This window comes from Ciconia boyciana, chromosome 7 (genome assembly GCF_034638445.1).
Source record: "Ciconia boyciana chromosome 7, ASM3463844v1, whole genome shotgun sequence".
NCBI lineage: Eukaryota > Metazoa > Chordata > Aves > Ciconiiformes > Ciconiidae > Ciconia > Ciconia boyciana.
The window spans coordinates 19,462,546-19,488,912 of NC_132940.1; the positions used below are offsets into that span (position 1 = coordinate 19,462,546).

Sequence of the window (26,367 nt, forward strand, 5' to 3'; positions counted from 1 at the left end):
TTAATGTGGTTTACCAGATAGGTTTCTGTCAGAAATCACTGTATCTATGCAGTTGAGCTGCAATAAGGCTGATATTCCACAATCTACAGTAATTTGGATGCATACCTGAATAATGTGTATTTTCCCTCTGCATCAAACTTGTCTATGAACAACTGCAAAATATTTAGACTCTTCTTTCTCTAAAGAAAAAAAGATATTATCAGATTAATTTTAATTAAATAAATTCAGCACTTAACTGATTCTGTAGGTCCCATTACATACCAGATGCTCTATGGGACAAAGGGTCATAACTTTCACCAAATCCTGCAGTTGAACAAAGAAAACAATTTCTAATTACATACAGATTATTACATTACATCACACTGACTAAAATCTACTCAAGACATTAAAAAAAAACAACCCACAACCAAAACAAAAACCCCACAGCCCACAAAACCATGCCTATGAGAAGATTCTCATCAGAGAAATTCACATTAGCTTAAGTGGTTGAAATCCCAGGGCTGATACACAAGACTACTGTTCTCATACTGTTGGGTCCAAATAAGAATGTAGTCAAGCAGCAGATTTGCAAGGAAGAGGCAAAAATGAGCAAGCATCATCTTTCAGCTAAGATCAGTGCCCACCTGCCTCAGTGGCCTGTACATACACTAAGTATATTTTAACTGTCACTGAAACTTCATGCTGTAGCAGGTAGAAAAGACAACTAATTGTGTACAGCAAGACACTGAAGATTTCAATTTAACAACACAAGTGTACAAAGGTTCAGTAGTATGCCCTCTCTCAAACACCTCGAAGACAGCTAGATATTATTTATAATCAAACTTTAAAGACTTCTGTACATAGCTTCTTATTACCTGAGGTACGTTAATAAAATCTCTGAATTCTAAATACTGATGGAGAAGGCTATTATCTTCTATTCTCAACAAACAGCTCTCAAACAGATCCTGCAGGTGCGGAAAAAAAAAGCTGCAAACATTTTGCACACATATAGAAGACATTAATCTATATGCTTAACATTTTATGGCTAAAACCACCTTCACTATATATGCTCATTCACATATCCAAAGTTCCTAGGAGCTACAAACGTAAGTGATAATGGTAATTTAAACATTTATGCATGTATGTAAAGTTCAATAAATATAAGTGTGTGTAAGACTGAAAAATACCTAATTAAGCCTCAAAATATTTCTGAAACTATTATCTAAACTATCATTTGTACCTTTCTTAGAAAGGTAAACTAAAGTTTTACCATTACTTAAACTGGAAAAAAAAAAAAAAAATTCTAACATTGAAAATTTGATTAAAAGAAAACTTACAAGTCCTTTAGATAACATAGATTCTTCTGTTCTAGGAAAAAAAAAGAAACATTATCAAATTTAAGTTGTTAATTAAAAAGACACTATTTATATTTCAGAAGAAATACTAGAACAGACATCAAAAAGAACTTTTCCCTCAAAAATTTTCATTCTGTTTTCTAAATATAGTATCTTCATTATTCCTCTCGAAGATTTTTAGAATAAACTGGCTGATGAAAAGCTGAAAATTAGACTCCTCTCTTCAGGGTCAAAAAAGACTTTTTTTTCCCCTCAATATTTATAAATGTTCAAAAGTAGCATCTCATATCTCACAGGTATCAAGATGCTGACTAACAGAGAAAATGAAACTTTTCACAGATTATTCCATTTGCATAGTTCTGCAAGCCTAAGAAAAACACAGCAAATCCTAAACTGAAGAGACCAGGAAGTGTTGTTTAAATTTTACCAGGAAACGGTAAGCAGTCATAATGGGAAACTTCCCTTCTACAGCAGTGCTAGAAACTACTTGGTCAACACTGCTGCTTACGGAAGGTGAAATAATCACAATATATAGAAAAGTCTGGTTTCCTTTAGAAAGCCTGACCTTTAATCAGACTGCATATCATATCAGAGTACACTCAAATAAATATTATCACAATAGTCTTCTCTAGTAGTAAACTAATTGTTACAGAAGTAAATATACACTCTAATTGTTCTGCATGTGTTTAAAAATACCTTAATTTCGCATTTTCAGAATAAAGTTTCTAAAATGATATCACAATACAAGCTGAAAATAATAAATACATGTTTTAGACAACTTTTTATACTTATCAGTAAAAGAAGCCACTTTGCTGTGGAACTTGCCATTTTAATTCTCAGGTTTAAAAACCTCCTCTGAACTTATCTGGTATATTTGAAATTTGATTCTATGAATTACTATAGAAGATCATACCCACTATCTAGAACTCCAGATACCATAAAACCTACCTTTTCAGTAGCACTTCAATATGCATCATATTGCATTGCAGAAGGTATGATGGACTAAAAAAGAAAAATTAGGTTCACATTAAACTGTATAAGCCATATATATTTGCACATAGTTAATATATTTGATAGGATTAGACTTTTTTGAAAAATTTATAAAAATATCTTTATATAATTAATAATTTAGAAATAGACACAAAATAGTAAGTCAAATTGCTGTTAATAACTCTTCTGTGGAAACTGTCTATAAATATGCCATTGAAAATTTGATACATGTTAATTTTCAGCACATGACTAATCCTACCAGTTTCCTTAAAAGGACAGCTCATCTAAAAGTAAACCGTAATAATCTGCAGGACTGGAGCATGTTCTTATGTATATAAGGGAGTACATAACCACAACAAAGCTACATAAAATATAAATGCATAAAGGTTGACATAAAACAAATACTAGTGAAATACACAGTTTTCATTCATAACTATTCACAAATAAAAAGTTTTCTTCTGCTCAGAAAGAATCTTCAAAGTACAGAGTTACGATAAGTGAGGAAGAATAGTTCTTACCTGAATACCATTGGAAAGCAATCAATACCAAAATGCTGAACAAACATCAGATATGACAGACATGCCACAGACTCTGCAGAATTCTTTTGCTCTATGTCCGCAAACTCCTGATTCTCCCAGTGTAGACTTTTGCCTTTGCGATGTAAAAATACTAATGGTATCAATTCTCTTATATCCCACAAAATGTCCTAAAAAAGAGAGATAGATTGCCTACCGTTGCCTCTAAAAGACTGTACAGCAATTAAGTTTCAAAGCTTTAACTGTATTTATAGTAAATTCTCTTACACAGCATATGTATAAATTAATATAAATATTTTGTGAGTATTTATGATATATACACATACATGAAAAAGACCCTGCAGGAAAAATAACTACTGTTAGAAGAATGTTACTGAGACAGCAAAGTCAAGCACTCAAAAGTTAGCAAAAGACAAAATAAAAGTCACCCTGCAAAACTCTATTTTGGCTCCATTATCCACAATGCTATTAATAATGATAGCTTCATGATCACATGATGCCACAGGACCCCTGTGTTTTTCAGATCACAGAATACTCAGTATTTTGTTTTCCGCTCACTAATCAATATGTAACACAATGTTTATCTGCTAAAGGCAAGCCCTGCTTTGAAGTTAGAATCACTCTGTATGGCCTTTCTTTCCAGTGATGCACAACACAATGACACCTGAACACTTCACAAGTACTAGTCTGGTTCTCCCCCCCTCCTCCCCCTCTTCATGTGGATTAGGAGGTAGTATAACTCCCATTGTACATATTATGAAGAAACAGCGAGACCAAGGTTAACTCACTATTCCAGCGTTGTCCAAACTGAACATCTGGGATCTCACGTTTTGGAAAATTAGGATTACACAAGATAGTCAAAGCATGACTTTACTGACCTTAGCTGCAGCTCTCATTACCCAATTCCACAAAAAACAGAAGTGAATTTCTTGAGAAAATGAAGAAAAGGTAATTCATAATTAGCATTAAAAAACATGGTTTCAGACTGTGCCCAACAAGAGAGGCAGGATAAAAAGCCAATTTTTCACAGCACCCTTCAACTATCTTAACCAGGAGATCACCTTCTGGTAATCCTTTGCGTCCTTCACTGCACACCCTGAAAGGTCCTGCAATAAGTGAAGTAAAGGTCTCAGAGACAAGGTTCTCTTTCATTGCACAACCCTGATTGATCCACACAGCAATTCCATCCTATGCTGAGACACGCCGTGGAAAAAAAATGATGTGATCATGACAGAAAACCTAATTATGGTTGAAAAGCAACCAAAAGTTTTGCTAACTGCTTAGTGTGCTTCACTTTACAATCTTAACATTTGGATATAGAATTTTGTGTGCAAAAATGCTTAGATTTTTTAAACACAAATTGGAGAAGAAACAGAGTTGCATCACATAGCAACTTCCAGACTTTCAAGTGCATGCACATTTGCACACACTTATATATAGTATATTTATGTGTGCTTTCCTCATCCCAGCTGGCTCCAAGTCTTCCTTTTGAAACTCATGAAGTCTTAGCATGCCATTTTCTCCCCGCAAATGACAGCCTGACCCACTCTCTCGGCTCTTCTAGGACTAATTCCTCCACTGTATCATATAGAAAGCTGTCTGTCTTCTAACTCCCTAGTTCATAGTTCACAGCCATTTCAGCCATCTTCCTCCAATAGCTGGATTTCCTCTGTCCCTCAGCCAGCTTCACCTCCACTCTACCTTCTCTGTAACTTCCATTTCCCTCTAGCTCCAGGCATTCTTTGACTTTTGTCTTTCTGTATTCAACTTGTGAATTTTCCTCCTCTAACCAAGAATAACAAGGTAGAACAAAGACCAACACTCAAACTTAACTCTACTCTTTAATACAGTCAACAATAACATGAGAAACAAGTATATCCATACTTAATAAAACTTACAGAAAAGAATTCTAATGGGCAGTTATCAAAATCAGAATTGTATTTTTGTTAACGGTAAATATTAATAACTAGTTAATAGTAATTTAGTGCTCTGTTCTCCTATATGTCTAAAAAGGTCAGCTTGTTTTATAAGAGTGGAAGACATTAGCTGCAATCTTGATACAAATGAGCTGTTACTGTCTATTCAGTGTTACCAACTAGTGGTCCACTGGCTATCCTGAGGGAAAACTCCATTTAGTCTTGGGAATATTTTCTACCCTTATATTTCATTATAAGATATACCAGCCTTCTTCTGAATAAGCTGTTATAAAATAATCCAGCACCTGGCTGTCAAGAAGGTTCCTTCATTTCATCAGCCCAACACAAATCATTGTATAACCACGCACTTGAAAATTACAGACAACTGATATTTTAGATATTTTAAACTTGGTGTACTGGGTCTGGCTGGCATGGAGTTGATTTTCTTCATGGCAGCCCATATGGTGCTGTGTTTTAGATTTGTGACCAAAACAGTGTTGATAACAGACCAGTACTTCAGCTATTGCTGATGAGTGTTTGTACAGTGTCAAGGCCTTCTCCGTTTCTCACTCTGCCCCCTCAGTAACCAGGGAAGCTGGGAGGGGACGCAGCTGGGACAGCTGACCCAAACTGATGAAAGAGATATTCCATACCATATAACATCACGCTCAGCAACAAATTGCTGGGGGGGGAGGCAGTATTTTTCAGATTAACTGTTGTTCAGAGACTGGCTGGGCATCAGTCTGCTGGTAGGAGGTGGCGAGTGACTGCCATTACATCCCTTGTTTTTTTTTTCTCCTTCACTTATTAAATGGTCTTTTTCTCAACCCAAAAGTTTCTCTTGCTTTTGCCCTTGAGATTCTTTTCCCCGTTCCACTGGGGGAGGCTACGTGAGTGACTGGGTGCGGGCTTCACTGCCAGCTGGCGCCAAGCCACTACATTTGGATATGTGCAAGAGAGGAAATATTCTTTACCACATTCAAAACATGAACAAAGCACAGCTCTACTTGCTGTAACTTTATGAATCACTCTTAGTCCTATTTCTGAAAACATACACGTATTGTGTTTCCAACATATGCGTGGACTGTACCTGACTATCTCCTTATAAGGCTTGGTTTTGCTGCAAATTTAAATAAAATTATCTATAGCCACAATAATCTTGCTCTAATAAAACACAGCTGCTATGTAAAACATTCAAAACCAGAGTAACTGCATTGGTAGCATGGAGTGGACATGTTCCCACTGAATTTCCAGCTATAGCATCAGCAGCAGTCAAGCATCAATTTATATTTTTAATAGTCAGCTGGCACTGCACTAGGCACATTGGAGATTTCTCTCTGTGCAACACTTGGATTAAAGGTAACATTTAGATTTGGTCCTGACATAATACTGCAGCAAAGACGATCCTTTAGATATTCTAATAAATTCATACATCACCAAGAAAAAGAAGCAGTTACAGCAAAGTAGCAGCTGCTGATTCAGAGAGCAGTCCAAACTGGTTTATAAGGAGCAAACTTGTGTCTGCAAGATTTGTAATTTCCAGAGATGGAACCTGGAACTGTTCTAGACCTTTATCTACGTGCACTATCTTACAAGGCCCAGTAAGTCATCCCACTAACCAATAAAGGAAGCAAAATGAGCTGTGGAACGAATTATAGGTAATTCTGAACTAGACCACTGGTTTTGCAAACACTGTAGTTAATTTTGACTGCACTTACTATTATTTCATTTGCAAAATGCCGAAAGGGATGTTCTTCAATGCCTTCAAGTTGCTCAAGCTGAGCTGTCAATAACGGGTATTTCAGGCTTTTCATACAGCTGAAATAAAGAGGGGTGAAAATAAATCACCAACACAGTCACAAATACAGACTACAATAGTGTCACTGATGACCAAGAATAAAGTCTATACTCATAGTAGCTGCTGCTATTCCCAATATTCCAAGGGGAATAAAAAAAAAAAAAAGAACATCTCCTGTAGATGCATTCCTTAGACTTCACCTCCAGAGTACGATTATCCTCACTGTTGTAAATTTGAGGAGAAGCAGAATACCAAAACAGCTTCACAGCACAGAGACTAGTTATTTCTTTACCATTTCCCTGTACTAAAAAAAAAAAAAAAAAAAAAAAATTTTCACCTTTCTTCTCTCACTTCATAAATATGTAAGGCATATTCAGGGTTTTTCTTTTTTGAAATACCACATTAGTTAATATAAGTTGGCAGCATTATAAAACACTAATAAGATTATTTATTTACTGCCTATGTAACAAATGCCTACTGTTCATTTTGTTAAGTTATAGGAATACATTACACTAACATAAAATGCTCACAATTTTAATAATTCTTCTTTCAGATCCATGTCATTGTATTCTGACGACTTTTCCATGTTTTTAACAACTTCATTCACAAAAGGTTTAGCAAAGTCCACCACTGCATTACAACATTGACAGAGACCAAGTTTATCTTCTTGTATTTGTTGTTTTGTATAAGGTACAGGTAAGGGAGTAAGCTGATTCATAATCATGGCCAAAGATAAACCCACTGAGTAGGCCTTCTTGTTCTGAAGTTTCAAAAGCACTGGGGGAAAGGAGAAAAAAAAAAAGGGGGGGGGGGGCAGGGGGAGAGAGAGAGAGAGAACATTTTGAGACATGAAGTTATTACTTACTTAGTAGAGGAAAAAGTAAAGAAAAACAATGTGACTACATAAGAAAGCCTACAATGTGACTACATAGTTTCAGGGAAGGAGAGGGACTGATACCTGAAATCACATGAGCAAATCCAGCAAGACTAAACATCATCAGCTGTAGTTAAGATGACCATATATTTGAGAATGACAAATATTAAAGCAGTCATGCATTTCAACACATTCTTCCTTTCTCTGTAGCACCGTGATGAGGACTGAAACAAAATCTGCCTTTCTAGAACTAGTCTAAGTGAAATGAATATTCATTTATCTGATCTGGAAAACTGATTTATTCTTGCTTTATTGCTTGACTCCTTCTGTGCTTGGCAAAACCAGAGGCAATGGCCCAACCTTTCTGCTGAGATCTGACTCTACCTGAAGCAGCTCAGAACTGTTCTATACTCCATGGCAGTACGAACAGAGGGGCTCCCAGACTGAGGAAGTAGCACAAGTGGCTCTCCACTTAAACTGCACTCAGTGCAGGCTGACTGCAAATTGGTGATCCAAAAAGCCACATACTTCTAATTACCAAAATGCTTCTCTTGTTAAATTCGAACATAATTCAATAACGCATCTCCGACACTGCTACAATCAGACTTAAAGTTGATACCAGACGCTTGATTTCGTCTCACGTATCAAAACAGAAACTACTACTTGTTATCTACTTCGGGGGTGTCCAAAACCAACATTTTTAGTTTTTATATGTAAGCCAGAAGAATGCTTCTCCCCGCCAATCAAATATTTCAACCTGCTTCAATCTGGAATAAAAGTTTTATACTATGAAAATATGGAATTGTATGTTTTAAAAGTTAAATAATGACGAATTTCACAAATCCATGTAATTCTCTACTTCTGTAACAACAGTATGAATGGTTTACACCTCTAAATATAACTGTCGCAGGACCACATTCGTGTAAAAATAGCTGAATATTGCTTTTTCAACTGATGCTATTAATCCCACCTAAAAATCTTTTTCTAACAGGCCAATATAAGCATGAAAATTATACCTTGTGTTATTTTGCAGAATATAATAGACTGTAAAGCCTGACAGACATATTCTGAAACTATTCCAGCAAAGGCTAAACTAATTTGATAAATAAATGAGAAAATAATTTAATTCAGAAATCACATGAGAAAGTGCATCTTACCTGTCTGCAAAGGCTGAAGCAATAACATGACAGTTTGGCACACTTGCTCTCCAGAGGTCTGCTCAATCTGCTCAAGTAAACCCAAAAAAAGTTCCTTCGGATTGCATAGCTGCAGGAGAGAACAATGCATATTTTTTGATCACCATGGTCATAAGCTAAAAAATTCACCACAAGCAAACTTCAATACAGAATTTCCTGAACGTCATGAAAGCAGATCTGAACATCCAAGATAATATTTAAGAAAGCAAATACGAAGCAATAAGTACTTCCCTACAATTAACATCTTCTGTAGAGTGTATATGTGCGTACACTTTCATATAAGCTGAAAACATATAATAACAGATAATGACACTAAACTTGATTTCTATGGTCCATAAAAACCTCAGAGTACCTTAGCAAAGTAATCCTTCAGAGTAGAGAGAAAAGAAAAACTTCCGTGTGAATCTAACTCAAGCTATAGAGTTTGCAAGTTGTTTTTTAAGTACATGAATGAAAGGGAACAAGTTTTCTAGAGATTAAAACTTTTTCCCCCTACTACTCCATCAGAATCATCAGGTACTCACTGTCATACTGTATCTCCAGTAGACAAGTGGCAGTATTGCTGTGGCTGCTCTGACTGCAGCAGCTGTCTATCAAAAACTTTGAGTTCTATATGCCTTTTTCTTCTGGGTAACGCTATGTCTCTTTGTTTTGCCCAGTTACTAATTTCACAAGATTTGTAAGAGGTTAATTATCTCTGAGAACACTAAGCCTGTGTCTACTTCAGATGAAGCTGGCCTACAAGTTTAAAAGTTATAGGAAATGGACAGAAGAACCCAGAAGTATTTATGCCTTGTTTTCTTTGGAAATCAGAGGGAAAATTAGGACCTCTCCCTTCCCTACAATTATTGTGTTATAACCATATATTTCAAAAACATACCTGTGCCAACTGATCTAGTATCTTCAGGCAGTGTTCTCGCTTATCATCTTCCTGTTTATACATGAAAATACATCTAACAAGAGGAGAGATGAGATTCCAACCCATATTCTTGATGATAACCTACAAACCAGATTTTCAGAGAATAAACCAAAACTGGACATCATCTAAACTCAGAAAGATTGTATATATGAAGGCCAAAAAAGACAACAGGTCAATGTCCTGGTTGTAACCAACACCATAATAATATCATTGAAAATTTAACACCTATTACCGTAAAGTTCTGTACTTGACATACATTGTATTCTCTCCCCATACCTATAAACACAGCTATAGATTTTGTATAGTTTTCTTCAGTGTATTAATTCTAACATGTCAATATATATTTCTAAGAATTTATATGACAATACATACAAAACAAGACTGAGTAGAGGAGTGCTGCTGAAAGAAAGAATGCTTAGACAAACTATGTTTAACCTGAGGGGATCAAGATCTTCCGTTGTTACTCCAAACTCACAAAATTCAAAACCAGACTGTGACCCCCATGTAACGTTGCCAAAACATTCCATCCTTCACTTTCTTTCTGAACTTCCTATTTATCTGTGTACAATTTAGTATATTCTCCCAGCTCCCCAAAGTGCCTACAGACATTAGCATCTCTTACATTAGGCTCTTATAGTTTTGGCCAATACTATTATATCTATCTGTGGTGGGTTGACCCCAGGCAGCAACTAAGCACCCACCAGCTCTCCTCCCCCAGTGGGTGGGGGAGAGAATCAGAAGAGCAAAACAGATAATAACTCATGGGTCGAGATAAGGACAATTTAATTAGTGAAGGACAAAAGGGGATGGGGGAATGATGCAAACCAACTCCCACTAGCAGACCAACGCCCAGTCAGTCTCCAAGCAACAGCTACTTTGGAACAGGTCCCCATCCCCATGTGTTTTTATTGCTGACCATGATGTTATATGGTATGGAATATCTCTTTCATCAGTTTGGGTCAGCTGTCCCAGCTGTGTCCCCTCCCAACTTCCCTGCTTACTGAGGGGGCAGAGTGAGAAAGGAAGACCACCTTGACACTGTACAAACACTCATCAGCAATAGCTGAAATACTGGTCTGTTATCAACACTCTTTTGGTTACAGATCTAAAACACAGCACCATATGGGCTGCCATGAAGAAAATCAACTCCATGCCAGCCAAACCCAGTACACCATCTGAAATCCTGTCCTGCAAAAGAGGGACACTGTCACTTTCTCTTAATTATGCTTTTGTCCTCTCTTTTCTCTTTGCTTCACTCACAGAAAAACAGTTATTAATGGTTTTGATAAAAGTATCATGACCTGGTTTCTGTAAGCTACCTGAAGTTACACAAGAATGTGCATTTAACACAGAGCAACTTTTTAACTATTCATACGTACAGCCTTGCTCCACAGTGAAAGTAGCTTTCCCTTTTCAATAAGCAGTTTTATCTATTTAACTGTGTGTTAGTGCACAACTAATGTATAGTGCAAACTTAAACTCACCTTATTTTTCTCATTTTGAATTACTTCTAATAACTGAGCTGCATACCCATCTTCTAAACATTTCTGACCTGCTACCTGAAACAGATTAAAATCTTCTCCTTTGAAATCAGTTTCTTCCAGAATTTGCTAGAAAGAAAATACGCATGTTTAACTCCATATTTATAAAAGGCAAATAAAAAAAAAGAAAACCCAAACTTTCATTTCAGAATTAAATGTAATGTCATTGTAACTTTTCTAATATAATGTCTTTCACATATTAAGAAAGCCACCAAGAGCTACTACAGAAGACAAAGCAGTATTTCAATAGCACTTTCTAAGTCTAGACCACAGCACATTGTTTGGAAGATGTATTTTCTACAACAACCTGCTAGGGTTTTGTTACTTCAGACAGGTACTGTTGAGTACAAGAACACTTCTTTCTCCAAGAAGCAGAAGTTATCAAGCATCTTGGGATAAGCACCACAGAAAAGTCAATGAAACATGGAGGCTGAACTTAGCTGCCCAATGAGGAGTTCTGCTAATAACTGTCTTGTGTTTTGGGGTCACTTTGTTTTTAATTATAATATACGAAGAGAAATGCCATTGCTTACACTTGTTAGTTTTATGGAAAGAAAACTACTTACGCATCTTTGTATTATGGCTTGAAGTTCATCAACTGCCATTATAGTTTGACTTTGTTCTTCTGGCATTGAAAACTATTATAAATTAAAGAGTGCAGTATTAAAATACATGAAGTAAAAACAGAGACTGAAAAATAATCACATTATCAAAACAAATGCCAATAGAAGAATGAGAACAACCTAAACAGACAGGTATTATGAAGACCACATGATTAAAAAAAACAGAAAAAATGCATTTTTAAGAAGCGTACACTATATTATTCTACTCCCCATATTTGCAGGAGATGGTATTACAGATAGGAAACAACGTGCATTCTATGTATAGGGAAGCAATACTTTAAGTAGCAATATTTCAGGGTCATCTTAAGAAGTCAGGAGGCCTCAGCTACTACTTAGGCGCATACATTGAAAACTGCAGCTAACACAGAGCAAGTCTGGGCTCACTGTGTACCAAGCACAGATGCCCATGATACACGACGTTTTCTGTGGCTATTCTCACCAGAGGGGCTCCAGCTCAGCTGTGACTGGAACACTCTAACCTGACGCCTGGGATGTGCACAGCTGACCCAACCGCCATGCCAGTTTATATCAACAGTCCAATCAAGATTACATACGTAGTATCATTTCTTTCTTTCTAGTGTCTAGGCTGCACTAGTTCAGTGGCCTTTTACCTCTAGATACTATAATTTTAAAATTTCTTGCTAAAAACTATTAAGTTAAACATTTGAGTAATGTTAAGTACATACAAAGTTTTATGTAGTCAGGACCATGAATTACAAATAAAATCAAGCTTGGTTATCCATGTAATATATCATGGCAGCACTCATAATATTTATAGTTTTAAGTAATTCTATGTGCCTAAACCTGGTTATATGATCACTATGAGCGTCAATTACCTCTGCACCTGGATAATTAGCTAACTATTCATCAAAACACCCAAGTTCCATATTTATACAGACATCTCAAGGTAACATCCTCAATCTTTCCTCTTTATGTTTGACCTCTACTATGTCACACAACATCTAGATAACTAAGCTACCTGGATGTTTACAAAAACCAGGCAACTCACAAAAGCTTAAAAAGCATCTGTGTGTGAATTTTATTATTCAAAGAATAAAAAACTCACTTTCTATTCTCAACGGCCTACTTTAACATTTTTACATTACTACAATCTAGCAATGTATCTAGCCTGTCATTTTAATTTAGTCATTATCACATAACTTTATTACCACACATTGTACTATTTGAGCTCTTAATTTTACAGGATGTTACTAATCCTCCCAAAACAATTTAAATATACTTTTGAGCGCTGATATTCTTGCATTTTCAGCCCTCAGTAACTTTACAGTATACTTACAGCCTTGGAACATGCCCTGAGCACCCACCGTGTTGTTCCAGGGATTTACCAGCTGAGCTCACAGACGGTCTCAGGCCTTAATACTTAATCCAGTTTCTAATTAAATCTTTTCAGAGGTTTCAGCGGCAAGTGAACAGCATCTGAATCATGCGAAACCTTCTACTATTAATACTCACCGAACTCCCTCCTCTGTAATAAACATATCTCCTCAGCCCCTTCCCTAGGCGGGGTACCACACGCAGGCCAGTACAAACAGGCTGCCAACGTAAGCCTTTAACACACGGCTGAATTAAGAAATCACAAGGCCACCCCCCCACACCTCAGCGGGCTGCCGGTGGAGCCGAGCCGAGCCGAGCCGAGCCGAGCCGAGCCGAGCCCCGCTCCGCAGCCCTTCAGCCCCGATCAGCCGTACCCCTCCGCGCCCGCCGCTCCACAAGACCGGGCCGCCGCCTCTCTCCGCTCCCGGCCTGGGCCACGCCGCGACGGCGGCTCCGCCTCCCGGGTGAGAGGTCAGAGGGAGGGAGCGGAGAGGCACGATGATGGCGGCCGGGAAGCCGCGGGGCGGCGCGAAGGGGAAGGCCAGCCGGCGGCGCGCAGGTAGGCTCCAGACTCCGCGCGCCGCTCCCCCCGCCCGGCGCTTTGGGCTTTCCCTGTGCCCTCTGGCCGGCACAGCGGATTCGCCCAACTCAACTGTGCCGGGGAGAGCGGCGGGAGCTGCCGCGGTTGGTGGTGCGGGGACGCTGCCGCGAGCTCGGTGGGCCTCGGCCGTGCTGTGCCGTTCCGGCTGTGTGGTCGGGGCCGGCGAGCGGCGGCGGCTGGGGCCGGCGCCCCGGGGCGGTCGGCCGAACGAGGCGGGGCCAAGCGCCCCGCTGTCCCCTCGGGCTGCGCGCCTGGCTTCTGCAGCGCCGGCAGCCCGCCCCGCTCTGAGCGTCAGGCGTGCCACGCGCGACAGCGGTCGTGCAGCTGCTCAGAAAACGGCGTCCTCATGTTTTAAGCATAGCAGTCCATTATTTTCCCTCCCTGTTGCCCTTATCTTTAAGGGAGCAGCTGCCCGAGTCCTCCATGTCGGTAGCTGGGTCAGGGCGGGCAGAGCCCTGGGGCAGTCCGCGGGGCGACCGGGAGGCGGGGAGGGCGGCAACAGCGGCTCAGTGGTGAGGGTGCCGGCGTCGAGGCCGTGTTGTCGAGCCCTGCCCGGAGCAAAATCCAGTGGTGGGGCAGTTGAAAAGGACAGCGTTTCCCAGCAGTGGGGTGCGGGGGTAAGGCTGGCCTGGAGAGCCAGTGGAGAACCAGAGTGAGTGTGGTTGGCACAAAATTATTGCCAGAATTATTTTTCCTTTAGCTTTCTGACTATACAGAACATGGTGAATGAGAGTGTGAAGAGAGTTGGGCCTGTCAGTCCTCACGCTTATAAAAAGCATGTCTAACTAGTTGCTGAATGGTTACTAGCTTACTGAAGTCACTCTCAACCACCAAAAGCAAGTTTCTAAGCAATTCTCTTGGTTATGCTTACAGTTTAGAGGTTTTAATATTTTTCAGGTTCCAATATTTTCCACTGTTAAAGGAAGAAAGTACACTAAGTTCTATATTCCTACATTTGTATATTTGATTTCTAGGAAATAAGCATTCAGCTGCTCTGAAGAATGAAGATGCTGCTCAAAGGTATAATTTCTAACTAACACTATGTGGCATTCATGTTGTTTTGCCTCACTTTGAAATCGCATTCTCTGCCTCGCATGTTTTTTTGCTTTCTCAGAGTACCATGACTAACTTCAGGAGATCACCAGCATCAACATCATGCAAGCTTGTTTGGAGTGATGCTATGTAACTTGTAACAGCGTGCACATATGTGCATTGTATAATATGCTAAAAGTTTATGAATCTAACCTCCACAGTTGTATTTCCTTAGTCTGTAGTGCTTGCTTTTTGCCATCTTAACTTCTTTGCATACCTGACTTTTTTCTTCATTCACTTTAAAAACCAAACTTGAGAGAAAAAACACTTTCTGCCATGGGCAATTACCTAAATATTCATTTGACTCTGCTAGTAGACCTAGACTCCCAGGTGAATAGCATAGACCTCTATTGGTTAAGACAGCAGAATGACTGTACATTGACAACCTCTGCGGGAAGCGCTGCCAAATGGAGATTGGAGACACCTAGATGGTTGCTCTCTGGGTATTTGCTGACAATAGAATAGTGGCAAGGCTCAGGAACACTCAGGAAATCTACCGTAATGGGATTTGTTTGATTTATTCCTTCCTTTACTCTGTACCCTCACACTCAGTCTTGTCCCAGTCCTTTTTTTCTTCCCGCTCTTCATGTCTCATCCAGCTCCCATTCTCCTGTCAACACTCCATAAATTGTTTGTCTCAGGCTCTTTGTCCAGCCGGTTCTGGGCTTCCCTCTCTTGCAAGGAAAGTTGGATAACCTTGTATGGAAGTATTGCAAGGCAATAAGAGTCAATACTTTTCCTGACCCAGGTGGAAATAAAGCAAACCAAGGTTGGAAATTCCTTTGCGGTTATTACAGAATTACTAGTCCAGTTGCTTGTTGATTTGTTTGGCCAACATGGTGTGATGCAGAAAAATGTAAGCTACTGTATTTCAGAAAAAAGATAAAGATACGGTTGGAGAATTGTTTATGGAGATCTGCCCTCTGTGTCATTCAGTGTCTGTTCTGTTACAGGAAAGCAGCTCTGGAGGCTGCTATGAGAAAGAAGATTGAATTTGAGAAAAAAGCATTGTATATTGTTGAACAACTCCTGGAAGAGAACATTACTGAAGAATTCCTTCTGAATTCTGTAAGTGTTGCAAGTTTTTATACTATTTTGTATGTTAGTGTTCAACTTTTTTTTTTTAAGTTCTTGGAACAAGTTGCTGCAGTTTAAAGTAGGCAAATCATTTATTCCCTCTCTTGTCAGCTCTGATGATGATTGCCTTACTGCCAAGGGTTCTGCAGTGAAAACATGACCTACTTTTGCAGGAGTGTATACATTTATGAATCCTCACTTTATTACCACAGCCTCTGTTTATGCCTCTCTGGTTCTGGACTGATAGGTGAAGTATGAAAATTTAGGTCCAAATCACATAATCTGTGAATGTAGACAAAGTCTCTATAATGCCCCACAGTTTATCTGGCAGCAGTTTTGCTGGTACAGTATGATGATTACTCCTGTTAAGGTTGTAAATAGGCTGGTAAATAGGTGTACAGAACATGTAAAGAGAGGAAAATTATGAAAATAGGTGCAAATAGAGGCAAAATTATGAGGCTTTTATATATGTAAAAAGAAATACCCCTGTCTTTCTTCTTTCTCTATTTACCCTTTTACCATTTTTACTGTGTAGGTTCTAAATGTTGTTTATTAAACTTACTGGATAACTATTATAAAATTAAAAATATTATTTGTTTATGAGATGTTTTCAGTACAAAAATTGTCAGATTTCCCAGTATCTGTTGTTGAACTATTTTCTTGTCATTTTAGGGAAAATGTATTACTCCATCTCACTATAAAGACGTTGTTGATGAACGGTCTATCATCAAACTATGTGGTTATCCTCTATGTCAAAATAAACTGGAAAATGTAAGTTGCTTTTTATTAATGCTGTTATCATAAGAATCTCTTCATGATTTTTATTCTCTTGCATTTTCTCTTTAATTTTAAACTTAACATATTAAACATAGATTAAAATAGTGTCAAGTAATGGGCCAGGAATCATATCATTACATTTCAGTATAATCCTTCTCAAGCAAAAGGTAAAATTTGATCAGTTGAACCATTTCTGTATGACAGAATCAGTTAGCATCTACTTTGACAGTAATAAAGATGAATGAGGTATGGCTTCATGGCCTTCCTTTGTGCATACAGAAACTTTCTAATCTTGTTCCTTCTTCAGTGTAACCACACATCTCTGCGAGAAGGATTAACATGAAAAAATAATACAATGCAGGTATATCACTATGTGAATGCATATACATCTGCTCTAAAAATGTATGTTACCTGTGTCAAAATCATAGTCACATTTATTTAAGCGTGGTATGTCAGAGGTTAAGCAGAACTCAGAGTTCAGTTAGATAACCTGTGATGTAATACCAGTTGTGGTGCACCTGATTATCTGAAAAAAATCTACTCAAGTACAAAAAATTTTATTGTTTTGGACTTCATATGTCCCCACAGAAATTCACTTGGAAACTGTATTATATTTTAGGTAAGTTCTTCTCTGGGTTTGTCTGAGTAGTGGTGGGGGTCTCTGACAGTACAATCTCACACGCATATAAGCAGATATGGATTAAAGAAGGACCGGTCTGTAATTGCTCAACACTTATATATGAGTAAAGTTTCTACCGTGGCAGCTCCATTGTTTTATGTTCAGCACTGGCTTTCTTGTAGATCTGAAGTTGTCTTTTACTGATAGTGAGATGTAAATGATTAAAGAGAAATTGCTGTTCTTACACTTGAGAAGGTACAGTATCAAAAGAATTGAGAGAAAAGGTGGTTGTAGTATGCAATTTCGTTAAAGCGGATCGTATTACACATATTAAAATATGTGAATTAAGAATGAAGTTTTCTGTAAAGTCATGATGGAAGTAACAGTCTTGCTGATGAAAGCATATTGTTTTAGGTGCCAAAACAGAAGTACAGAATTTCAACAAAAACTAACAGAGTTTATGATATCACTGAAAGAAAGGTATGGTAACAAGTCTTATTTCTAAAAATGTATTTAATATTGTCTCAACATCAGGAATGCATTTTGTAGCAGCATTCGTATAGTGGTTTGATTCAGAGCCAATATGTTTGGTTCTTATGAAAATCATTTTTGTGAACTGTTAGAATATGAAGTTTTTTGTGTATTTCGGTTTCTAGATGCTCTCTTTGGAAAGACAAAAACCCACTTATTTTCTTTTCTAAATTTAAACATAACATGGAAAGTTTTACTTGGGTAGCAGTTTGAATGTGGTACAGCTGATCTGTTAAAGACATTTGTGAAGAAGCGTTCTCTATTTTGTTCCAGTATAGTCAATGAGCTTTAGTAGGGTCAAAGGGCACATCCTCTTCATTCACTGAAGTTTGCAGTAGTGTAATACAAGTTACATCTTATGCATTCCTTAGAGTGACTACCTTTAGGGTTCTTTTTGGAGGACTTTTCAATATAAAACCTATCTCCTCACAAAGTCTGTTTCTTTCTTTAAGCATATTCATGCGTGTGGTTGCGTAAAAGTCTTCTTTGCCTGCTCACAGGATATGCAATCACCTACAGGTGCTTGCATACACTAAATTGTAGGATACACGTTTCTAGTTCCAGAACAAATTTCTTCAGTGTCGCTAGTATACATTCCTTTCCTCTGGTTACAACTCTGGGATACACAAAATTCTGGGAATTGCTTTCTCAAGCTACTAAGCGAGACTCAGAGAAGAAGTGGGATGTTTTGTCTTGTTCCCTGATGCAAGTGTACAAGTTAATTTTTTAAAAATACTGCAAAATTTTAGGTGTTGTTCCGAGTATTGCAAAATATCCAAGTTCTGTTGCCAACCAAAATTTTCATTATTAAACACCTGAATTTTATTGCATGTCTTTATGACCATCTTGTTGGGTTAGGGATTGCTCTTTGAACAGTTTTGGGTTTTTCTTTAAATTATTGTTATGTAGAATCCAACACTGGTTTAGTTCTCAATATGTAATAAAAGAAAGAAGCTTCAAGTGGCTTGTGGGGAGTGAGGTAGACCTATTTGATGGGTTTGGTTTCTCAGGTGAATTAAAAACCTGGTCATAGGCTTAAAAATAAATGTGAATTGGCACTTAAATTTTACAGGCATAAAAAACGATGACTTTTGTACCTTTCTATGAGTATTAAAGTTGTCTTTAGTAATATTTTCTTGCTTTCTCTCTCATTTCCAGTGCTTTTGCAGCAACTTTTGCTATAGAGCATCTAAATATTTTGAAGCTCAAATTTCCAAAAGTCCAGTATGGATGCGAGAAGAAGAAAAGTAAGTATAATCTCATACATCTGTTGCTTCTTTTGAGAATATTATTTTCTCTGCAATGCTAATTAATTAGCTGCAATGCATCAAAATGATTAGGCTGAAGCAGAGGTAACTGATGTTAACATGTTAGCTTAGCATGGTGTTAATTTTAAAAGTGTTGTTACCATATTGATCACAATAATTGACATGACTCAGTACTACTCATGACTTCTCAGTAGACATGACCATGTTAGTTTACAGGGCAGACTAGTCATAAATAATAGTCAACTCCTATTAACTTTAAAATCTGTTTAGTAGGATTGGATTTTTACAAACCATATAATGTACAGGATTAATTAATCTTATCCTGTTAAAAGAGATTTTCTAATTTTAGCACAGCCCTTGGCATTGGTCTTAAGGTTAGACTGTGAATGCTTGCACCTGAAAGCAGACTATAATATGAAGAGGTTCTTTATCCTGGCTAAAACTCTAATTTCAGATTGCTCATTTCCAGCTGTTACTGCAATACACATTTTGGAACAGCGTGATGTAGTCCATGTTCCTAGCTTAGGAAACATAGGCTTGCAAATAATGAATTGAGCCAATGGGTGTCACTGTTTAACAATAAATACTTGCCTAGAGAATGTTCAGCTGAATTTATTCATCTTTCATTCTCCAAGACACTACTTTTCATAGTCTCTTGGTTTTCCACAAAAGAAACTAGCTGAAATTATATGTATGAGCTTGGTTACACAGTTCAGATCCGTCATGTAAAATATCTGATCAAAGAGAGAAGAGGTTTAGAGCAGCCTGATCTGGTCTGAGGGATTCTAGTAGGTAAAACTAGTCTCTTCATTAAATGTTTAAGTAAGCTTACCAGTTTTGCTGTCTTTAAAGAAAGTATTTCTAAAATCTCCCTTTATTCTTAACCTCAAAAGTGTATAGTTCTGATATGCCTGACATAGTTAATTATTTATGCTGTGTGGTGGTGGGGAGGTGGTATTTTCAAAAAACAAACAAACAAAACCCCAGGTAGGTCATGGCTAGATATGTCTGTTTGCACAACCATATACATGTGCACACACTGATAAACATTTACACATTAGGATATCTGAAATTCTTTTGACAGAAAAGACTACAACCTCCACTTAAAACTCTGAAGAAGAGTTATATGTAGTTAATAATTCAAATCATTGTATGTTATCACCTTTAGTTTCCAAACTCAATTAATTCATATGGGTGGTGCAGCTTTCATCTTTTTAAACCTGTGGGGTTTTTTGTATACTGTCAGAGAGGTGTTAGTGCATTGACTTGCATTTAATGCATGCTTAAAAGGTTTTTTTTCATTCATAGGACAGGTGGGTGAGGATTTCAACATTTAGTGTTGGATAAAATGAATAGCATTGTGATGCTGCCTCATAACTGAATTGAAGCAGATTAACTGCAATTAGAGCTTTGGAAAGAAACCCGTCAGAATTTGTTTAGTTATGGAAACCTTTGTTAGTTTCTGGAAGCCTTTGAACTCCATTTTTTTAAAGCAGTATAACTTGATAGCCTAATTTTTAACAAAGTGAAATTTTAAATAAGTAAAGATATCCTGAATATTCATATTTTTTTGCATTGATTTGGAGCATTTTCGCGTAAATGGCCGAGGATTGTTTTTACTATCAGAACTTTGTCACCTGTGAGGATCTTGGCATGTTTACTTTGTTGAAGAGGAGACCCAGGGGTGGTCTGAAAGCAGTCTGCAACTACTTGAAAAAAAGTTACAAAGATTACAGAGCCAAACTATTCTTGGTTGATGGCAGAAAACTTAACAAGGGGCGATGGCCACAAATTACCACATGGATGGTTCAGGTTGGACATTGGGAAAAAAAATTGTGCTAAGGTTATGGTGGAATGAAACAGGGTCAGCAATGTTTTGAAATCTCCATCTTTAGACATTTTCAAGATTTAAACTTCATTAATTAGTGGCTGACCTAAACTAGTGCTGACGACAATTGCATTACAAGCAGGAGGTCAGACTAGAGACCCCAGAGGTCCTTTCTGACTAACGTTTGTGTGACTTGCTGATTCTGTTGAATGTTGTTCAGCATAACAGCATTGTGCTGCAGGCGTGTGAGTCATGCTCTGTGAACACGTATGTATAAACCTGCTCTCACTAACCCTGCTTTGAACAGAGGGTGTTGGACTAGAAGATCCTCAGACATCCCTTCCAACCTCAACTATGTATTTTATGTATTAATGTGTATTTCAAGAGCATTGATTTAGCAGGAAAGTCTTCATTCTCTGTCTTCTTTTTGCAGACCACCAGATATAGAGCTGCTGAAGGAGGGACAGAGGTACACTGAAGGATAATTTTTTTTCTTATATGCACTTATAGTTAGAAATATTAGCATCATATCAGATGAAAGGAATCTTTGATTTCCTGTGTTATAGACAAGACCTTATTAGAACCTACAGAAAGGATTATTTGTCTTGTTTACTTTTTTCCTTTGTGATTCTAAAAGAGCATATTTGATCTGTATGATTTAGTGTACAGCTGCTCTTGGCCTGTGTGTCTTAATTGAGCCTGTTGAAATCTGAAACAAATACACTGTTTGTACTTTGCATATTTTATACAATCTATTCTTTATAAAGAAAACGGTACCAATTAGATGTGATGAAAGCTTCTGTAGTTCTTAATCTAAAACATCTGTATCAGCTGAAATGAAATAATGCTATTCTGTCATCTCTCTGTACCTTGCTGTGTATTGTGACTTCTTGTTTGTTTTCTTTTGCAACACATGGCCATTAGGTGGCAAACTTATATGTGCTAAAAACAGCTCTGCTGTCCTGCTGATTTTAGGGTATTATATTCATATATTTGTTAAGATGCCTAACTTCATTTTAAAATTGCACTATTCATCATGCTAAGTCTGACATTATTCTGTTGTCTTTAATAATACCTTGTTTACTATTCTTTTCTAATTGCCAATAAGCAACTGAGAATTCACTTCTCTAAATAGTGTCTGTACTTGTCATCTTGATTGCAGAACATTACAACTCTTTGAGTTCAAGAAGACTTTTAGAAGAGCAGCCATGATTCTTAAAGCAAAAAAGTATACTTCTATTATAAGGGAAAAATGCTTTATTTATCTTTCTTCTACAAGAATGAAAAGCTATTAGGGGTAACACCCATTTCTTATTTCATTGATAGCTTGTGTTTTCTGTTACAGTGGACAGTCTGGAGAAGAGGTGAAACTATGTGATGAAGTAATTAAGGCTTCTGACATTGAAAATCCTAGGATATCTTCAAATCCATGTGAATCTGGTTCTCACGACACAGCCAGTGACAGCAGTAGTGATAATGAACAAGAATTTGTTTCTTCTGTCCTACCAGGAAGTCAGTTAAGTTCAGCCAATTTTCCGCAGCAATTGCACAGAAACAGAATTCTCAAAAAGAAGCATGCTCAGAAAGTCTATTCCAGCCCTAAAACTGAAGACTCAGATGTGGTAGAAGCCACTGAACGACTATCTGATTGTAAATTAGATGCTCAGGAAGAAGTGTATGCTTGCTCTGTTCATAATAAAATAACTGCAACGCCTTCAAAAAATACTACTCTAGGAAAATCAAGTGCTTCAGAAAACTATGAAAACACCTGTAGTAGTCCACAGATAGTTTTTCTAGGTGTGAGCAAAAGAGGGGCAGAACATCTTAAAAGAACACTAGCTAACTCAAAAGAACATAAAAAAACTGAACTGAGGGATCCAGTTAATTCCAAAGGCAGTTTATTGGAAGTGCTTAAGCAAACACTTACGGAATGGAGAACTGAGGAAACTTTAAAATTTCTCTATGGCCCAAACTACACTTCTTTATACTCATCAGAATGCATATCATCTGCCAACCAGGAGAATGAAGAACTTGATGAGGATGACTTAGATGCAGCTGATGATCCTAACACTGTTGCTATAGGGGAGTCTGAAAACAGTTTGAACTATTCTTTACCTTTCAGAAGCCCAGGTGGAATAGTTAAGCCTGTGCCTAGTTATGAAAAGTTAAAAGAAGAAACAGAGTTCCTAGAACTCCGAGTAAAAGAGTTCTATAAAGGAAAGTGCATCTTGGCTGAAGAGGCGGTGACACATGCACAAGCAGAGGAACATCCAAGCAAAGACAAAGTAAGTGTCCAGTGGAATAGTGTCGAGGCTGTATAAAGCCTGCCTTCAAAGAATTATTACAAGTTCTTTACTTCTGTCATCATAAGCTATTAATGTAAAATAGTGAAAGGAAGGTTGGATAGATTCACAACAATCCCATAAGGTTTAGGAATCATATTTTAGGTTGGTAAGAATGAGTTTGTATGACTGGGACGCATTCAATTCTGATAGCTGTCTTTCCGTTTCTAAAGCATGAAGGTAAGGAAGGTTTACTTAGATGAAACTATCTGTCGTAAGACAGAGTAGACTTTGGGTGAGGAGGAAACATGTTTGGTTTTGGGTTTTTTTCCCCTCCCCCTTTGATTCATTAAATAAAATTTTTATTTAATGATTTTTTGCCTTTTATTCATGACAGGGTATACTTGAGATTGGATTTCTTTCTTCTCTTGACTAAGACTAGATCTCTGGCATTACTTATTGTTAAAATTCTCTGAGTTGGAACCTGCCGATTTGTTTGGATATGTTGCTGCAATCTAGACAATTTGGAAAAAGACCTCAGGAGGATTTGCAGACTGCAAGAAATAGAGTGGTCTGAGGTTTTACCCCTCGCAGGTCAGACAAAGCAGCTTGACAGCAGCTGGGTCTTCTTGTCACTACTGTAAAAACAGTATGCTGACTAGGCTAGGTAGGTTGTACAGTTTGTACTGGCATGTGAAATTGCTTTTGCTTTTAAGATCAAGTGTGATATTAGCATCAGAGGGTATAATTTTCATAATGCTGCCTCTTGTAAAACATAGCTTCTTGGAAAAAGTTTACTCTGACTTAAGTTTTGAAGGAATTTACCATTAGTTGAATTAAAGTATCTAGCATAGGGAAGGGGAATAGTAGGTTAGCTGCACACTGTATGTTGGGTCAGTTTAAACAAACTTCTGTCCATTAAGAAATTACTGGTTGGTTGGTTTTTTTCTATTCAGAGATAAGAACTTTCTTATGTTTAAACATTTATTGATAAGCTGTGACTATTTTGGTGCATTGACTTTAATTAAATCCTAGGTTATAGCTGTTAAAGTTTTTTGTCTAACACAGGATGATCAACAGGAAGATCTCACCTTCCCACTTGTTGATTCAAATGCACAAATGCAGATTAGAAAGCGAATCGTCCTTGAAAAACTGAGAAAAGCGTAAGTATCCTTTACTTTGGTAAATACCAAGCTGAAGTTGGTGCTCAGTCATCATAATTTTAAGAAACAAACACACTGTGCAAGGACATTCTGGCTTTTTCTAGGTGGCCTTAGTCATAACTTAAACCTGTTATTGCCCTGAAGAACGTATTTATTTCGGAGACAGTCGTCTGCAGTACAGTTGCAGATGTCAGTTTGCACCGCCTGCTCAGGTAGATGGCAGAATCTCACTACTAAGGTGTTCTGTAGAAGAAACCTGTGCCTTCCTACAAGCGTTGGAGCTTGTAGTTGACAGCATTCCAGGCTGGCATGACAGCATGTTCGCACTCTTCAGTAGTTGGCAGAAGTCAATGCAGTTGTGCCATTACACTGAAAATTTCTGTGGCTTTTGGATCTAAATGTTGGTATAACACATAGAGCTTAAAATGAGAATATGTGCTTAAAAAAAAAAATCCACAGGAAGCCCTTTATTTATCATCCTCCTTTCCCTCAGTTATCTGGAAATAATCTGAACTATTTAGATTCTTGTAAGTTGCCTAAAAGCAGATTATGGTGGACATAAAATATGAAATATTTAAATAGCTGTATGTACCAACTGCTCAAGTCTAAACTGAAAAACTTGAACTTGATTGGGAGGAGTGCAAATATTTGTCATGTACATTAAGCATACTGTTACTGGTAAACAAATCTACAGAGAAGGAAGTGGTGTTTTCCAACCTCTTAATAGTTTAAGCAGAGGTCTTGCTAAAAGAGTTTCTAGTCCATGTATGGATGGCTGGTATCAGTATACCTCTAGCTGCAACCATTAAAGACCCTCAGAGTTGAATCTTAAAACTTTCCAAACATCAGACCTTTTTCACACACATAAAAGGGCTTTGGAGTCTCAGAAAAGAGATTAAGGCATCTCTGCTGTAGCTGTTAAAATTATTAAATTGTCAAAGTTGAGAGGACCTTGAAAATACTCCTGTTGTCAAGGCAATGCAGATAAATGAGTGTTTGAAGGCCATGATTGTGGTGGTTTTGTTAGGGGTATTTTGCTTTTCTGTGGGTGTAGTTTGTGTTAGCTAGCCAAACTAGATTTTGCAGGTTTGGGGTTGTTTTTAACTAAAAAAACCCCACAACCAAAACTCCCGCCAGAAACACGAAAAACCTCTGTTCTATTTCTCTCCCTGCCTGCAATAAGTGCGGACAGGCCACAAACGTGGAATCAAACCATGCTGCAAAAAAGGTGGCTATCTCCGATCTTTCTGTAAGTGTCAACGTGACACAGATTCCAAGGACTACTACTGTATGGTAAAGCAGTTTCTCTGCTCCAAATTTTTCCGCAAGTTTGTCATTTTCAGCTTCTAGCAAAATTTCTTCGGACTTAAAAGTCTGGTACTCCATGACTAGAGGATAAGAAAGAATGTTGTTTTCTTAGTTTCTTCAAAGGTTTTATTCTTGACTATCCCCTTCTTTAGTGGGTCTTTTTAAATTTTATGAGGTGATGCAGTAGTCCTGTCACACTCAAGTAAGAGAGGTGATTTTCATTGTGATAAAGCAATAGTTTCTTGGTGTGTTCAGATGAAGTCAGTGGGAATATGAATATGCCCAGCATGGTAAGAGTCTCATGCTCAGTTTTTGTAAAACATGCAGTGATGTCAAGAAGAATAGAAATCTTGATTCTTCCAGCAATATTGATGCACCATGTGCATATATGCATATACATGTAAATAACTGGATATTCAAATGCAAGAGGATATTAACTGTTAAACAAGTAAATAGAGGCAAAAGTTTCATCCTAAATGTGAAAAACAATGCATGTTATTTCCAGCATTTGGAGATACTGACAGCTAGTTAAACAGTATGAGTGGTTTGTTGTGTGCTGTATCAGTTTTTACGCACAGTCAAGTAGGGAGACAATGTGTCTTTTTCTTTCTTTTGAAATTTTCTAATTACCCTACTATCATCTTGATTCCAACTATCAGGCTTACAGTGGAATGTTATTTCTGTTGCATCTATGTGAGTCTGAGGTTAGCAGATACATTCTCTGTGCAAACCTCATTTAAGCATGTAATTTCCTTTTGT

The 26,367-nt window shown here is 37.7% G+C and overlaps 2 protein-coding genes across 9 annotated transcripts in view; one reads left to right on the forward strand and one right to left on the reverse strand.

Moving 5' to 3' along the window:
• The window catches only part of GLMN (glomulin, FKBP associated protein), a 24,080-nt gene extending 10,201 nt beyond the window's left edge, over positions 1 to 13,879 (reverse strand). For 2 of the 7 annotated variants that reach the window (XM_072866702.1, XM_072866698.1), the window contains exons 1-13: positions 13,201 to 13,427; positions 11,671 to 11,742; positions 11,048 to 11,173; positions 9,525 to 9,644; positions 8,606 to 8,714; positions 7,105 to 7,351; positions 6,495 to 6,594; positions 2,843 to 3,030; positions 2,283 to 2,336; positions 1,317 to 1,347; positions 855 to 944; positions 262 to 303; positions 106 to 179 (exon numbers count right to left, since the gene is read on the reverse strand). In XM_072866702.1, the coding sequence (XP_072722803.1) occupies positions 106 to 179; positions 262 to 303; positions 855 to 944; positions 1,317 to 1,347; positions 2,283 to 2,336; positions 2,843 to 3,030; positions 6,495 to 6,594; positions 7,105 to 7,351; positions 8,606 to 8,714; positions 9,525 to 9,644; positions 11,048 to 11,173; positions 11,671 to 11,736 (1,247 nt within the window). In that variant the 5' untranslated portion in view covers positions 11,737 to 11,742; positions 13,201 to 13,427. Of the gene's footprint in view, positions 1 to 105; positions 180 to 261; positions 304 to 854; positions 945 to 1,316; positions 1,348 to 2,282; positions 2,337 to 2,842; positions 3,031 to 6,494; positions 6,595 to 7,104; positions 7,352 to 8,605; positions 8,715 to 9,524; positions 9,645 to 11,047; positions 11,174 to 11,670; positions 11,743 to 13,200 lie in introns of all 7 variants that reach the window. The other 5 variants (XM_072866704.1, XM_072866703.1, XM_072866701.1 and 2 more) reach the window with 4 other exon arrangements.
• RPAP2 (RNA polymerase II associated protein 2) overlaps positions 13,542 to 26,367 on the forward strand; it is a 52,131-nt gene continuing 39,305 nt past the window's right edge. For both annotated transcript variants that reach the window (XM_072866705.1, XM_072866706.1), the window contains exons 1-9: positions 13,542 to 13,621; positions 14,638 to 14,683; positions 15,709 to 15,823; positions 16,505 to 16,603; positions 17,643 to 17,708; positions 18,918 to 19,006; positions 21,289 to 21,324; positions 22,201 to 23,140; positions 24,206 to 24,300. In XM_072866705.1, coding sequence (XP_072722806.1) covers positions 13,561 to 13,621; positions 14,638 to 14,683; positions 15,709 to 15,823; positions 16,505 to 16,603; positions 17,643 to 17,708; positions 18,918 to 19,006; positions 21,289 to 21,324; positions 22,201 to 23,140; positions 24,206 to 24,300 — 1,547 coding nt within the window. In that variant the 5' untranslated portion in view covers positions 13,542 to 13,560. The remainder of the gene's footprint in view (positions 13,622 to 14,637; positions 14,684 to 15,708; positions 15,824 to 16,504; positions 16,604 to 17,642; positions 17,709 to 18,917; positions 19,007 to 21,288; positions 21,325 to 22,200; positions 23,141 to 24,205; positions 24,301 to 26,367) is intronic.